Source organism: Schistocerca gregaria, chromosome 7 (assembly GCF_023897955.1).
Source record: "Schistocerca gregaria isolate iqSchGreg1 chromosome 7, iqSchGreg1.2, whole genome shotgun sequence".
Lineage (NCBI taxonomy): Eukaryota > Metazoa > Arthropoda > Insecta > Orthoptera > Acrididae > Schistocerca > Schistocerca gregaria.
In genome coordinates, this window is record NC_064926.1 from 316,919,247 (window position 1) to 316,935,357 (window position 16,111).

General features: G+C 45.4%; 1 protein-coding gene across 1 annotated transcript in view; it reads left to right on the forward strand.

Moving 5' to 3' along the window:
• The window catches only part of LOC126281571 (uncharacterized), a 248,313-nt gene that overhangs the window by 212,650 nt on the left and 19,552 nt on the right, over positions 1-16,111 (forward strand). Inside the window, exons 4-5 of the mRNA XM_049980644.1 lie at positions 4,776-5,019; positions 10,197-10,397. Coding sequence (XP_049836601.1) covers positions 4,776-5,019; positions 10,197-10,397 — 445 coding nt within the window. The remainder of the gene's footprint in view (positions 1-4,775; positions 5,020-10,196; positions 10,398-16,111) is intronic.

A 16,111-nucleotide genomic window follows, 5' to 3' on the forward strand; every position in this document is an offset into this window, starting at 1 on the left:
GCTGATGTCCCACCAGGTGCAGAACTGTTGCGAGCAACTGTTAATCACCTTGTTTTACGTATGCAGCATCTCGTCGACGTCTCCGGTGCTAATATTGAACAAACTGTGTAAGCGGCGGCTAACAATAAAATCAACATTATGCCTTTCTCACTTGTTTGGCCTTTTCTGCCCACGTCCCGTTCCTAATCCATTGCATATGGATATATTTCTATAGCCGGCCGCTGTGACCGAGCGGTTCTACGAGCTTCAGTCCGGAACCGCGCTGCTGCTACGGTAGTGGGTTCAAATCCTGACTTTGGCGTAGATGTGTGTGATGTCCTTAGGTTCGTTAGGTTTACGTAGTTCTAAGTCCAGGGGACTGATGACCTCAGATGTTAAGTCCCATAGTGCTTGGAGCCATTTTTTGAACATTTCTATACGTATTCCGGACATTCAAAGCGCTAAATTTACACCTGGTGGCAAAAATTTGAACTAATTTTTCTCACCGTATATTGTTTTCGCATTAACGCATTAGAATATAACTAGTTTCGCTGCCGTAAGATAACTACAGCCCAAAATGGACGCTTGCGAATAGTTGTAACTACTGTACTTCTATCATTTGTCTATTGTCGTAGACCTGTTCTGTGAAATAAATTTCATTTTAATCACATGGCTCCTTGGTGTTCCAATTTTCACAAACAGTAGTCTACTACTATTGCTAACTACTACTCCCATTACATTTTTGACATTACAACTACAGTGACGCAAAAAATCGCAGCGTTAAAGAGTAATTAATGTACAGTAAGGCACTTTAGAGAATACATTTGTCTAGGTTACATATTTAAGTGATTGACTTTGCGAGATCACAGGTTACTGTAAGAGTGAGATTAGCCATAGAAAATATCATATGCAGGTACGTTGATAACCGGTGTATGAGCCAGAATGTTGAATACAAGCATGCAGACGTGCATGCATTGTGTTTGACAGTTGCTGGATGGCAGATTGCAGGATGAAGTTCCATGCCTGTTGCACTTGTTCGATCACTTGCTTGTGGTTGGCTGTGGTGCTCTCGTCCGATGATGTCCCATGTGTGCTCGTTGGATACAGATCTGATGATTGACCAGGCCGAGGCAACATGTCGACACTCTGTAGACCATGATGGGTTACAACAGCGGTATGTGGGTGAGCGTTATCCTGTTGGGAAACACTAACTGTAATGCTGTTCATGAATGGCAGCTCAACAGGTCGAATCACCAAACTGACATACAAACTTGCAGTCAAGGTGCGTCACATAACCACGACAGTGCTCCTGCTGTTATACGAAATCGCATCCTAGACCATACCTCCAGGTGTAAGTCCAGTGTGTCCAGCACGCAGACAGGTTGGTTGCAGGCCCTCAAATTGCCTCCTCCTGACCAACACTCGGCCTTCACTGGCACAAGGCAGAATCAGCTTTCATCAGCAAACACAACAGACCTAGACTGGGCACTCCAGTGTGCTCTGCCTTGACACCACTGAAGTACAAAATGGCGGTGGTTTGGGGTCGGTGCAATACACGCGACAGAGCGTCTAGCTCGAAACTATCCTTGAGGTAGCCGATTTGTAACAGTTCGTTGTGCCACTGTGGTACCAACTGCTGCTTAAATTGCTGCTGCAGATGCGGCACGATGCTCCAGGGCCATTCGCTGAACACGACGGTCTTCCCCCTCGGTAGTACCATGTGGCCGTCTGGAGCCCGGTCTCCTTGTGACAGTACATTCTCGTGACCTGACAGGAATTATGTAAGGTGGCTACGTTCCTGCCGAGTCTTTCTGCAGTATCGTCGGTCTTTGTTGCCACAAAGACATTCTTGACTAACATAACTCACCAAGTTCAATCGCAAAGGTAAGTAACGCTGACGACCGTAACAGCGCGTATTTAAAGCAAACTTGATTTGCAGCCTCATAGTGCCACTACTAGCACCACTCTTATGCGATTGACGCGAAATTTGAATAGTGATCATCCTTCAGCTGTAGAAACACACCTACCAACTTTTGTTTATGTCGCACAACTCCTCCTTGGTGCTGTGATTTTTTTCCGTCAGTGTATTTAGTCGCATTAGGCAAGGAACTTGCCCCCCTTCTTGCAGCGGTGTACCGTAGGTCTCTAGAAGAGCGAAGCGTTCCAAAGGATTGGAAAAGGGCACAGGTCATCCCCGTTTTCAAGAAGGGACGTCGAACAGATGTGCAGAACTATAGACCTATATCTCAAACGTCGATCAGTTGTAGAATTCTGGAACACATAATATGTTCGAGTATAATGACTTTTCTGGAGACTAGAAATCTACTCTGTAGGAATCAGCATGGGTTTCGAAAAACACGGTCGTGTGAAACCCAACTCGCGCTATTCGTCCACAAGACTCAGAGGGCCATAGACACGGGTTCACAGGTAGATCCCGTGTTTCTTGACTTCCGCAAGGCGTTCGATACAGTTGCCCAAAGTCGTTTAATGAACAAAGTAAGAGCATATGGACTATCAGACAAATTGTGTGATTGGATTGAAGAGTTCCTAGATAACTGAACGGAGCATGTCATTCTGAACGGAGAGAAGTCTTCCGAAGTAAGAGTGATTTCAGGTGTGCAGCAGGGGAGTGTCATAAGACCGTTGCTATTCACAATATACATAAATGACCTTGTGGATGACATCGGAAGTTCGCTGAGGCTTTTTGCGGATGATGCTGTGGTGTATCGAGAGGTTGCAACAATGGAAAATTGTACTGAATTGCAGGAGGATCTGCAGCGAATTGACGCATGGTGCTGGGAATGGCAATTGAATCTCAATGTAGACAAGTGTAATGTTCTGCGAATACATAGAATGATAGATCCCTTATCATTTAGCTAGAAAATAGCAAGTCAGCAACTGTAAGCAGTTAATTCCATTAATTATCTGGGAGTACGCATTAGGAGTGATTTAAAATCGAATGATCATTTTAAGTTGATCGTATGTAAAGCAGATGCCACACTGAGATTCATTGGAACAATCCTAAGGAAATGCAATCCGAAAAAAAAGGAAGTAGGTTACAGTACGCTTGTTCGCCCACTGCTTGAATACTGCTCAGCAGTGTGGTATCCGTACCAGATAGGGTTGATAGAAGAGATAGAGAAGATCCAACGGAGAGCAGCGCGCTTCGTTAAAGGATCGTTTAGTAATCGCGAAAGCGTTACGGAGATGATAGATAAACTCCAGTGGAAGACTCTGAAGGAGAGACGCTCAGTAGCTCGGTACGGGCTTTTGTTAAAGTTTCGAGAACATACCTTCACTGAGGAGTAAAGCAGTACATTGCTCCCTCCTACGTACGAGGGTTGTTTTTTAAGTAAGGGTCGTTCGCGCGTATAGTCCCGTAGTTCGCGCGGACGCCGCAACAAGCCACCGCGCCACTTGCCGGCATCCTTCCCGTTCAAACTGAAGCAAGTTGCAGCTCTGTAGCTTTATAATGTTTACGATAATTGAATCGCCCGCCGCGTGTGAGATACGGTCAGTGATACGATTTTTTTACCGCGAGAAGCCTATCAGCTGCAGAAATTCATCGTCAGTTAACAGAAGTTTATGGCTTGAATACAATGAGTGAAGGTAAAGTGCGTCAATGGGTTAGGGAGTTTAAAACTGGCCGTCAAAATGTCCAAGACGAAGAACGCTCAGGCGTTTCAAGATCGGTTTTGTACAAAATTGTGTCTGAAAACCTAAACTTTAAGAAACTGTGTTCTCGGTGAGTAACCAAACTCCTCACAGAGGACCAGAAAGGGAAGAGATTTGCCACTTCATTGGACTTTTTGATTCGTTATGAGGAAGAAGTGGATGACATGTTGAGTCAGGTTGTCACTGGAGATGAAACATGGGTATCCCATATCACTCCCGAAAGCAAGCGACAATCGATGGAATGGCGACACACAACCTCACCCGTCAAGGTCAAAGCCAAACAGACGCTGTCAAAGCGCAAGATTGTGGCAGCTGTGTTCTGGGACCGGCGCAGTGTTTTGCTGGTGGACTTTATGCCACGAGGAACGACAATCAACTCAGATGCCTGCTGTGCAGCTCTAAAGAAGCTCCGCAGAGCAATTCAAAACAAAAGGAGCGGCATGCTGACAAAAGGAGTTTTGCTCCTGCACGATAACGCTAGGCCTCGCACCTCTCAAAAGACTCGGGATTTGATTGATTCTTTTGGCTGGGAAGTTTTGGACCATGCACCATACAGCCCCGACATTGCTCCTAGCGATTTTCACCTTTTCCGGTACTTGAAACACCATCTTGGCGGGCAGCGCTTCAATGGCGACGATGAAGTGAAAGCGGCCGTGAACTCTTGGCTGTCGGAGCAGGCGGCCGAATTCTTTGAAGAGGGAATTAAAAACTTAGTTGTACGGTATGACAAGTGCTTAAATAAACAAGGCAACTATGTAGAAAAATAGGTAAAAGTGTGTAGAATCAGAAAATAAACAAGGCAACTATGTAGAAAAATAGGTAAAAGTGTGTAGAATCAGAAAATAAAAGTTTTTTTAGAAAAGTATTTGTATCTTTTCTTAAAAATAAAAACGGCCCTTACTTAAAAAACAATCCTCGTATATCTCGCGAAGACACTATGAGGATAAAATCAGAGAGATTAGAGCCCACACAGAAGCATACCGACAATCCTTCTGTCCACGAACAATACGAGACTGGAATAGAAGGGAGAAGCGGTAGATACTGAAGGTACCCTCCGCCACACACCATCAGGTGGCTTGCGGAGTATGGATGTAGATGTAGAAGGACTACGCGCTTTGCAGGTTCGAGGGCGACGTTTGGGGCGGCGGGGGCGGCGGCGAGGCCCGGCGGCAGGTGGGGACTGTGCGCGCCATGCACGAGGCGGTGCAGCGACGCCTAGGGGCGACGCCGGCGCCGCAGCGCGAGCGCCGCAGCCACGTGGCCGGCCCGCTGTGGGCGCCGCTCACCGCCGCCGGCACGCTGGGGGGCGGCGGGGGCGGCGGGGGCGGCTGCCCCTGCCTGAGGGCCGGCGTCGACGTCAACCAGGTGAGCTAGTGCGTCCGCAGTCTGTAGCACAGCACACGCCAAGTAGCAAGGCAAGAGAGGTGCCCTCACAACACGGCTGTGGTTGTGGTTGTGGTGGTGGTGGTTAAGATGTACTGCCGTAAGTTAAGGTATGAGGGCAGGTCGTGAGTCGTGCTTGAATAGCACAGTCGATAGCCCACTTGCCTGCGGAAGACTAAAGTCCCAAATTCGTGTCCCAGTCCAGCATACAGTTTTAATGTACCAGGAAATTTCAATGCTGTAAAGAAAAAAGAAGTATTTTATAAAATGCGTTTTACCCATCAGCTGTTCATTTGTCTCATTAGTCAATATCAGTTTCGATTATTAATCATCATCCAAGATGCAGGGTACAACACGTTAGTTAAAAGCACCACATATTCCTTTGAAGCTAAACGATATCGAAATCGTCGGCCGGTGTGGCCGAGCAGTTCTAGGCGCTTCAGTCTGAAACCGCGCGACCGCTACGGTCGCAAGTTCGAATCCTGCCTCGGGCATAGATGTATGTGATATCCTAAGGTTAGTTAGGTTTAAGTAGTTCTGAGTTCTAGGGGACTGATGACCTCAGATGTTAAGTCCCATAGTGCTCACAGCTGTTTGAACCAATATCTAAATCATCCAGTGAAATTGTACAAACACGTGACATAATTTGTTTTAGAATACTGACAGTCTTCTCTATTTGACTGAGATGTGGCTGTCAGTATTCTAAGCCAAATTATGACGGGTGTTTGTACAATTTCGCTGAATAATTTGGATATTGTTTAGCTTCAAAGGAATATGGGATGCTTTTAACTAATCTATTGTGTCCTACATCCTGTATGATGATTAATAATCGAAACCGGTATTGACTAATGAGACAAATAAACAGCTGATGGTTAAAGTCCATTTTATAAAATACTTTACAGCTGTTGAGCCTCACCTTATGGAAACATTACAAAAAAAAGTATGTAGCCAGATTCTAGGAAGGGCTGATTGCCCCCTCTTACCCCTCCCTGCGGCCGGCCAGAGTGGCCGAGCGGTTCTAGGTGCTAGTCTGGAACCGAGAGACCGCTACGGTCGCACATTCGAATCCTGCCTCAGGCATGGATGTGTGTGATGTCCTTAGGTTAGTTAGGTTTAAGTAGTTCTAAGTTCTAGGGGACTGATGACCTCAGCAGTTAAGTCCCAGAGCCATTTGAACCAACCCTCCCAGCGGGCGCCTATGCTTAGGAGCTATCTTTGTGTTACAACAAATGGCAACAGTTGACAGCGTCACAGAAAAGAAAGCTGCCAGTACGAAGATGGCCACCCCACCGTCAACTTCTACGCTGTTGGAGAAGGATCTGCGATACGGTATTTTAATACTGAAGGTGTAAATCCTGTGGAAATGCACCGCAGGATGAAAACACAGTAAGATAATTCGTGTGTGTTTGTGGAGAAAGTGTAGGAACTGTGTAGAACATTTAACGGAGGCGTAATTTCCGTGGAAGGCGCCCGTATGACGCACACTCTGCTTTACTCGTCATGAATTTCGTTCAATTAGGGTATATCCAAGTCTAGGCTAGAAATGAAAGTGACAGAAGTGAGGGCTCCAGATGGCCAAGCCTTTAGAGCAAATAGCTTATATGGAGGGGGTCGAGCGAGGCACATGCCATTTGTGTTAGTGCTGTATCCAGACAGCGGTTGGCACAGCGGAAAGAGTATAAAACGGCAGTCCGAGGGTTGAAGCCCTATGAGGACACTATTTTTTTATTTTTTTATTTTCAATTCTTACATTATTTACACTGCAAATAAAACCAAATAAGGCTCAATATATTGTATTTACTTATTATCTTCGTAAAGGCGTGAAAGGGAAATGCAAAAGAAAACGGAATTGATAATAATTTCCAAGAAAGGATTGTACTTACAGCGTCCATGAGGTCTCTGCAAATAACTTTCTAAGACGTGATGTGTAGCTAAAGCTACAGGGTTTCGTATTCTGTTAATTTCATTTCGACCTTCGAGCAGCCCTCAGCAGCTGTTCCTCTGTTGGTACGATGAATGTCAATCCAGTACGTGTAAATAATCACTTGTAAAATTATAATAAAATCTAATTTTATATAGTAAGTTCTCTTGTATGCTTCATTGCCCCGTCCTGGAAATTTACTTTAATTCTAATTTTCCTTTGCCATTCGTTTTCTTGCCTTTCATAAAAATATTATCAAACACAAGATACTGAACATTCTTGCGGTTTATTTGCAGTATAAGTAACGTAAAAATTGAAAATGTTAAAAAAATGCCCGCTTAAGGAATCGGCCCCACTAAACTCTGTTTATCGCCTTGTACTCTTTGCGCTGCGCCAGCCGCTGCCTAGGAACTACGCCAACATACACACATCAGAAAAAGTTTAGCACCAACCCAGTTCCCAGAACTCCTGAAGATAGACGTTGACTGTGCATACTGTATCACAGACACGGTCCCTTTGACTGTTCAGAGATATCACTAAACCCGCACAAAGACGTAAACAACCACGCATGTGCAGCGCCTATTAGACGGAGGGGGTCCGACAGCCGATCAGTTCCAGTCATTCCACCAGGAAGCAGGTACACGGCTCGTGTTTTCTGTAATTTAGCCATGCCTAGACGGCCAAAACCGCGGTTGGATCCAGTCCGCATTGTTACTTTGTACCACTAAGGCCTCTCAACAAGAGAAGTATCCAGGCATCTCGGGGTGAACCAAAACGATGTTGTTCGGACATGGAGGAGATACACAGAGACAGGAACTGTCGATGACGTATCTCCCTCAGGCCGCCCAAGGGCTACTACTGCAGTCGATGACCGCTACCTAAGGATTATAGCCCGGAGGAACCCTGACAACAACGCCATCACGTTGAAAAATGCTTTTCGTTCAGCCACGGGGCGTCGTGTTACAAGGTGGAGGTTCCCTGAAGTTTTGTGGTGCCGTTATGTGTGGCCGACGTACGCCGCTGGTGGTCGTGGAAGATGCCGTAACGGCTGTAAGATACGTGAATGCCACCCTCCGACCGATAGTGCAACCATATCGGCAGTTTATTCTCCAGACATGACCCACTATCGAACATGCCTGTGATAGATTGAAAAGGGCTGTTTATGGACGACACGACCCACCAACCACTCTGAGGGATCTACGCCGAACCGCCGTTGAAGAGTGGGACAATCTGGACCAACAGTGCCTTGATGAACTTGTGGATAGTATGCCACGACGAATACAGGCATGCATCAATGCAAGAGGACGCGGTGCTGGGTAGTCTCGCTGTATGGTGTTACAACATGCAATGTGTAGTTTTCATGAGCAATAAAAAGGGTGGAAATGATGTTTATGTTGATCTCTATTCCAATTTTCTGTACAGAATCCGAAACTATCGGAATCGAGGTGACGCAAAACTTTTTTTTATTTGTGTACTTAAATTGCTCATGCCTCTCGCGACCTGCGCCAAAAATACTTTTCTTTCTAAACGCTTGACCAGCAGGAGCGCCCACTTCCGTTGCTCTCATTTCTGCCCAAGCCATGCATATTGCATAAATTTCGACGAAATCGACGAGGACGAATAGGCGCAGTCTGCTTGTTAGTGGCGAACATAATTATTGCTGTAGTAGACCAGCTTATGAAGGAAAACAGACGCATTACACTAAACGAAACAGCCACAGTTTTGAATACTAGTGTTGGTTCAACGCGCAATATTATCCATGTTGTGCCACGATTCAGTAAAGTGACGCAAGATGGGTGCCACGTCAGATGACCGCTGAATTGAACGATTGTAGGGTCTATGAGCGTCAGGAATTTTTGTATCGGTTCCAGACAGAAGGAAATGGACTTATGGATGGAATTGTTACAGGTAAGAAACATCTGGTACTGTTACTAACTTGAAACAAAAATATCGAGCAAGGAATATTGGCAATAGATCTTCGCCAAATCCGAATAATTTTCGCATCCAATCATGGACTAGAAAAATCAGGCACACTTTCTTTTGAGATGCAAAATGAATAATTTTGGGGCATTACATGGAAATAGGATTGAGTTGCCAGTAACTGATACTCAAATTGCTACAAAAACACTTTCACCCTGCAATCGGAAGTAAACGGCATACACATCTGCAGGTAAGGAATTTTGAAGCATCAATGACCTGTCGAAAAGACCAGTAAACAGCCGAAAGGCTTTATACTATGACGTAGCCTGACATGGGCGTGTTTACAGCTCAATAGCCGCATCCAGCGTACTTACTTTCCATTTTGGAATATTTCTCGCGAAGTTTTTCAACTTCAAAATTAAAAAGCATTATATCCCCGCCCTCGTCTTTTCATGCACTTTCGGATGCCGTATAGAAAAGTAGACCATTTTATATTAAAAAAATCGTACTAGCTTCGATATGTCGATCGTTACAAGAGTTAAAACTCTTAATCACACACCCGCGCGGAAATAGCCGAGCGGTCTGGGCGCTGCAGTCATGGACTGCGCGGCTGGTCCCGCCGGAGGTTCGAGTCCTCCCTCGGGGATGTGTGTGTGTGTGTGTGTGTGTGTGTGTGTGTGAGAGAGTTTGTGATTAGGATAATTTAGGTTAAGTAGTGTGTAAGCTTAGGGACTGATGACCCTAGTAGTTAAATCTCATAAGATTTCACACACATTTGAACATTTTTTCCTTAATCACATAACAAACATACGCGCCCCTTTGCGTATTATCATTTACAATAACTTCGTTTCTATATCTGGAACCGTTCACGAAACAAAATGGGTGTTATGTCTTACCCGACTTACTCTGCTTGCTGGGAGGAAACCTCGTAAAGCCGCACATGGTAACCAAGCGGTCTGAGAGTCCTCCCTCGGACATGGGTGTGTATGTGTGTGTGTGTGTGTGTGTGTGTGTGTGTGTGTGTGTGTGTGAGTTGTCCATAGCGTAAGTTAGTTTAAGTTAGATGAAGTAATGTGTAAATTTAGGGTCCCATAAGACCTTCCACAAATCTCCAAATTTTCTAAACCTCTTAAAACGTCTGAACTGCATAGAGTGTGTCTTTTCAAGGTTCAGTGACAAAGAATTAGCAATTAAGCGTTTATTAATGCTCATGAAAGATTTACTAACCGCTCTTTCTAAGTAAGGAGCTATTACAGAAAAGTGCATATGTGCAGTATAGCACTCGGAATGACCCGAGTCGCCCCGGCGTTTGTTCCAGACGGAGATGGCGCTGACGCAGTTTGGCTTCGTGGGCCTGATGCTGTTGCATCCGGACCGGCTGGGTGCGCCAGATGCGAGTGAACGAGACCTGGAGGGCTTCGCGCACATGTGGCGCGGCCTGGGCTACCTTCTGGGCATCGAGGATCGCTTCAACCTGTGCTCCGGCGACCTCAACAGTGTCCGCCGCCGCTGCCAGCTGGTGAGTCTGCTCCTCATACTCTTTGCCTTCTGGCCACCGTCCTTCTTCGTCTATTATTCTTCCTTTTGCAACTTTCTTGACTACGAACTGCTGTGTACAGTGTTGTCAGCTAATAGGTTATGATCCGTACGTTATCTCTCTCTCTCTTCGCCGAAATACGTGTGACTTACTCTGATCAGCCAAAACATTATGACCACTGCCCATTGCGACGTTGGATACCGCCTGGTGAAGATGCAGAAATGTGACGCGGTAACAAAAGCATGAAAGCAGAGCAGACACGTACAGGGGACCATCCTAGCGAAGATATGGGTTGCAAATGAGAAAATCCATTGAGATAAGCGACTTTGACAAAGTGCAGATTATTATTACGGAGACCTTGTGAGAGTGTACTTATCTTAGAAGAAAGAGTAAGGAAAGGCAAACCTACATTTCTAGCATGTGTATACTTAGAGAAAGCTTTTGACAATGTTGACTGGAATACTCTTTTTCCAATTCTAAAGGTGACGGGGGTAAAATACAGGGAGCGAAAGGCTATTTATAATTTGTACAGAAATCAGATGGCAGTTATAAGAGTCGAGGGGCATGAAAGGGAAGCAGTGGTTGCGAAGGGAGTGAGACAGGGTTGTAGCCTCTCCCCGATGTTATTCGATCTGTATATTGAGCAAGCAGTAAAGTAAACAAAAGAAAAATTCGGAGTGGGTATTGAAATCCATGGAGAAGAAATAAAAACTTTGTGGTTCGCCGATGACATTGCGAAGGACATGGAAGATCAGTTGAATGGAATGGACAGTGTCTTGAAAGGAGGATATAAGATGAACATCAACAAAACCAAAACGAGGATAATGGAATGTAGTCGAAATAAGTCGGGTGTGGGTGAGGGAATTAGATTAGGAAATGAGACACTCAAAGTAGTAAAGGAGCTTTCGAAATGTGGTGCTACAGAAGAATGCTGAAGATTAGATGGGTAGATCACATAAATAATGAGGAGGCATTGAATAGAATTGGGGAGAAGATGGGTTTGTGGCACAACTTGACAAGAAGAAGGGACCGGTTGGTAGGACATGTTCTGAGGCATCAAGGGATCACAAATTTAGCATTGGAGGGCGGCGTGGAGGGTAAAAATCGTAGAGGGAGACCAAGAGATGAATACACTAAGCAGATTCAGAAGGATGTAGGTTGCAGTAAGTGCTGGGAGATGAAGAAGTTTGCACAGCATGGAGTAGCATGGAGAGCTGCCTCAAACCAGTGTCAGGACTGAAGACCACAACAACAACGTGCCGGCCGGGATGGCCGAGCGGTTCTAGGCGCTACAGACTGGAACCGCGCGACCGCTGCGGTCGCAGGTTTGAATCCTGCCTCGGGCATGGGTGTGTGTGATGTCCTTAGGTTCGTTAGGTTTAAGTAGTTCTATGTTCTAGTAAACTGATGACCTGAGAAGTTAAGTCCCATAGTGCTCAGAGCCACTTGAACTCTTCACAGAACGTGGGACTCGGAGGCTTGTCTGCTCTGTAAAGTAGCATAGATGGTATCTGTGGCATCTCTGCCGAAAGAGCACAATACTGGTGCACGCACAAGCGTTTCGGAGCACACCGTTCGTCGTAAATGGTTGAATATGGAGCTCCGCAGCTGATCACCCCTATGTGTTCACATGATGACCCAACGACATCGTCATTTACGATTGCAGTGGGCACGGGATCATCGGGATTCGACCGTCGATCAATGGGAACGCTTCGGCTCTTCTGGTGAATCACACTTTTGCTACACTGGGTCGATGGTCGTCTCCACAAACGCCGTCATCGAGGTGAACGGTGGCTCGAATAGTGCAGCGCGCCACGGACGCAGGCCGTTGGGAACGGTGTTATGCTGTGGGAGACATTCTCTTGCGCTTGCGTGGGACCTGTGGTAATAAACGAAGACACGCTGACAGCTGCAAACCAGCTGCATCCTTTCATGCTTGGTGTCTTCCCTGACGGCAATGTCACCTTTCAGCAGCGTAATTGTCCGTGTCTCGGAGCCAGAACCGTGCTACCGTGGTTTGAGGAGCATTATAGTGATTTCACGTTGAAGTCTCGGCTACCAAATTCGCCTGATGTAATTCCTATAGGAACCCTTGGATCTCCATTGGGCGCCATCAGTGCATACGCAAATCAGGAGCCAGTTACTTATGCGAAGATATCTGTTGCCACATATCTCTACAAATCCAGCAGTGTACTTCGTTCCAAAGACGGACAAAAAAGCTATTAAGCAGGTGCTCATAATGTTTTGACTCATCAGTGTATGCGTCTGTTTGTTAGTTTGTTATTTGGCAGCTTTCAGTAGAAAAGGCGAGTTTCGTAGTACCGAAGATGGACTAGGGCTCATATCTCTTAAGGTACGCCCTTTAGAGCTCTTGTTTACTATACTTTTTTATGGTTTTCCTAAAGTTTTTTGTCTAAAGTTTATTTGCCAATCGTCCTCCATTAATATAGCAACAGCGATCGTGTATCTGCCTCTTGCACTGTTAACTGATTGCAACGTCGAGACAGTATTACCCCCCCCCTCCCCCCTCTTTAGGAAGAGAAACCATAAATCAACTGATTCTGATCATAGTTACATATAAAACCCATTTGGATGTTTTGTATCGTGATATGCACATTGACTGCAGCAACTAGTATCTGAACTCTTCGAGTCATCTCTTCTCCGTCGTCCTTAATTTCTCGTGTTTGCAGCGTAGTTACACGACGTGACGTTATCCTAAAAAGCTTTTTTCAGATTAGTAACATACCCAGTGACGCCGTGAAGTCTGTACATCCGATATTTCTGTCTACGTACATTACCCAGTGTTGGAAATGTTAGTAAATAACGGAAGAATCACATTATCGCGTTTCACCCAACTTCGCCATTACACGCTGCTTGATGAAAATGAACTGCAGCGTATGATTTCCTTTGAAGATTATATTGCTTTCTCTTTTCTTTGCCACATAGTCCAGTAAGTTTTTAATATTGCTTTTGACTTTCAATTTAGGGATCTTTTTCAGGAGCTCGTCATATATGTTGAAGCCTGCGACCTGATAATCATCGTATTATGTCGCTGTTTGCGACTTCAGGGGCGTCAAGGGAGAGCTCATTGGAGGACAGGGTGGAGGTCTACGAGGGCTGGAACTTAAATAGTGGCAACTATTTATTAACAAAAAAAATGGCTCTGAACACTATGGGACTTAACATCGTAGGTCATCAGTCCCCTATAACTTAGAACTAGTTAAACCTAACTAACCTAAGGACGTCACACACATCCACGCCCGAGGCAACAGTCGAACCTGCGACCGTAACGGTCACGCGGTTCCAGATTGAGGCGCCTAGAAACGCTCGGCCACACCGGCCGGCATTTATTAACAACCGATACAAAAGAGTTACATGTTTGTCCCTGTTACAGTCCTTCAAAGTAGTCACTAGCGTTGTGTAGAACCCGTTGCCAGCGATGCGGAAGGCGTACTATACCGAGAGCAGAGCCTGTTGTGTTGATGGTGCGAATGGAGCGGTCTAAGGTTGTGGTGATTCTCGTGTACGAGTGTGATGGTTTTATCCTAAAGCATTGCGTTCCTCCACGGCAGACCGTCAGTGCACAGTATTACTGTTCATTTTTGGAGCATCACCTGCGACCAGCTTTGCGAAACAAGCGGCGACATTTTCTGCGCAACGCACCCATCATTTAGCACGACAATGCGCGGACGCATACAGCGCAAAGTGTGGCAGTTCTGTTCGGTCGATGGGACTGGAAAGTGCTGTACATCCACCATACTCCCCGGACTTAAATCCGTGTGACTCTGATTTGGTTCCGAAAATGAAGGAACCACTTCGTGGCACTCGCTTCAGAACTGTTGCAGAGAGTCGACAGGCAGTAGACCGCTCCATTCGCACCATCAACAGAACAGGCTCTGCTAACGATATACTACGCCTTCCACATCGCTGGCAACGGATTCTACACAACGATGGTGACTACTATGAAGGACAGTAACAGGTGCAGACAGGTAACTCTTTTGTATCAGTTGTGAATAAATAGTTGCCACTATTTAAGATCCCACCCCTCGTATTGTGTTTTCTAATGGAAGTTGGTTCTACCGCGGCGCCAGTGACAGCCATGTTTTGGTGAGGAGTAGACCAATTGACGGGCCTGCAACCAACGTGTCTGTGAGCTGGACACACTGGACCGGCACCTGCAGTTATGGTCTGGGGCGCACATTTGTGTGAGAGCAGGAGCACTGTCGTGGTTATCCGACGAACTCTGACTGCAAATTCGTACGTCAGTCTGGTGAATTGCTCTGTGATGCTGTAATTCATGAACAGCATTCCAGTTGGTGTTTTCCAGCAGGATAAGTTCCAGCCACATACAGCTGTCGTTACCCAACATGCTGAACAGAGTGTCGACATGTTCCCTTGGCCAGCTCGATCATCAGATCTGTCTCCAATCGAGCACATACGGGACAACATCGGACGACAGCTTCAACATCATCCACAATGTTGTATTGGCTGACCAAGTGAACAAACACGGAACTCCATTCCACAAACTGCCATCCGGCACCTGTACGACACAATGCTTGCGTTCAACATTCTGGCAGTTAGACCGCTTATTAATGTACCAGCGTTGCAATGGCTTATCTCGAGCTTACATTAATTTCTGATCTTGCAATATTAGTCACTTAAATACGTTTCCTAGACGAATATTTTCCGAAAGTTCATTACTCTACATTAATTATTTTTTGGTGTATTTAACGCAAAATAGTTGCGCTAGGCCTATGCAGGGACAGTCATGGTATTTAGCACATTAGGATGGTCACTGGAGAATCCACTATAGCGCTGCTTTCTTTATTCATTTTAAAACATAGAATAAGTTTGTTGAATTACACAGTAACTTATAAAAGCGCTTCTTCTATAAAAAGTATGCCACACACAAAATGTTTCAAAGCATTTGCGTTAAACATCTAGGGGTGATAGACCAGATCATGGGGAACAACGTTTGCTACAGACAAAATGTTCGCTAATGCTAGGTGACCGTTTGTTATTGTTATGCTCTTGAGAGGCAGCAGAGTGTATCTTTCTGCGGCGTGTGTGTACTCTGTGTGTTGCCTATAATCCTGTCATTTGCTCCATATGAATGGCAGTAGAGTTTGCAAAATTAAAGCTTCTAAGATACTTTTATCCGCTTAGAGACACTCAGTCCTAAGGTTTCCTTGTTGAAAATCTCTGTGTTAATTTACTGGGGTCGTGTCAAGCATACCTAATTAATTGACCCTGGTAGTTCGGTGAAATCTCGTCGTCCCAGGGTCGGCGGATACTAATGGACACCTAACGTTGCCCTGAAGTATGAGCGAAGATCTTCTCTAACAAAATCTGTTCTCCAAGGAGTGACCTATCGCACCTAGGCCCACCCTTGAAACTTCATAATTTACGTGTGTGAGTCTGTACTTAAAATGTTGAATGACTAAGACCCACAATACCCTAGCGCAACGCAATCTGACGGTGCAAAAAAAAAGAGATAACATGACCTCAAATAATTAATTCAAAAGAATGGCCTTAACTAAAAGAAATCCTAACAATAACCTATACATTTCATTAATCACTTACCTCACAAAAATCTCCATCACGCGAACTACTGCAATACAGCGAGCGCCAATACTGCCAGCTAAATAAAAGATTCTAACTACTAAAGTCACTAACTACTAATAGGCATATGGTTA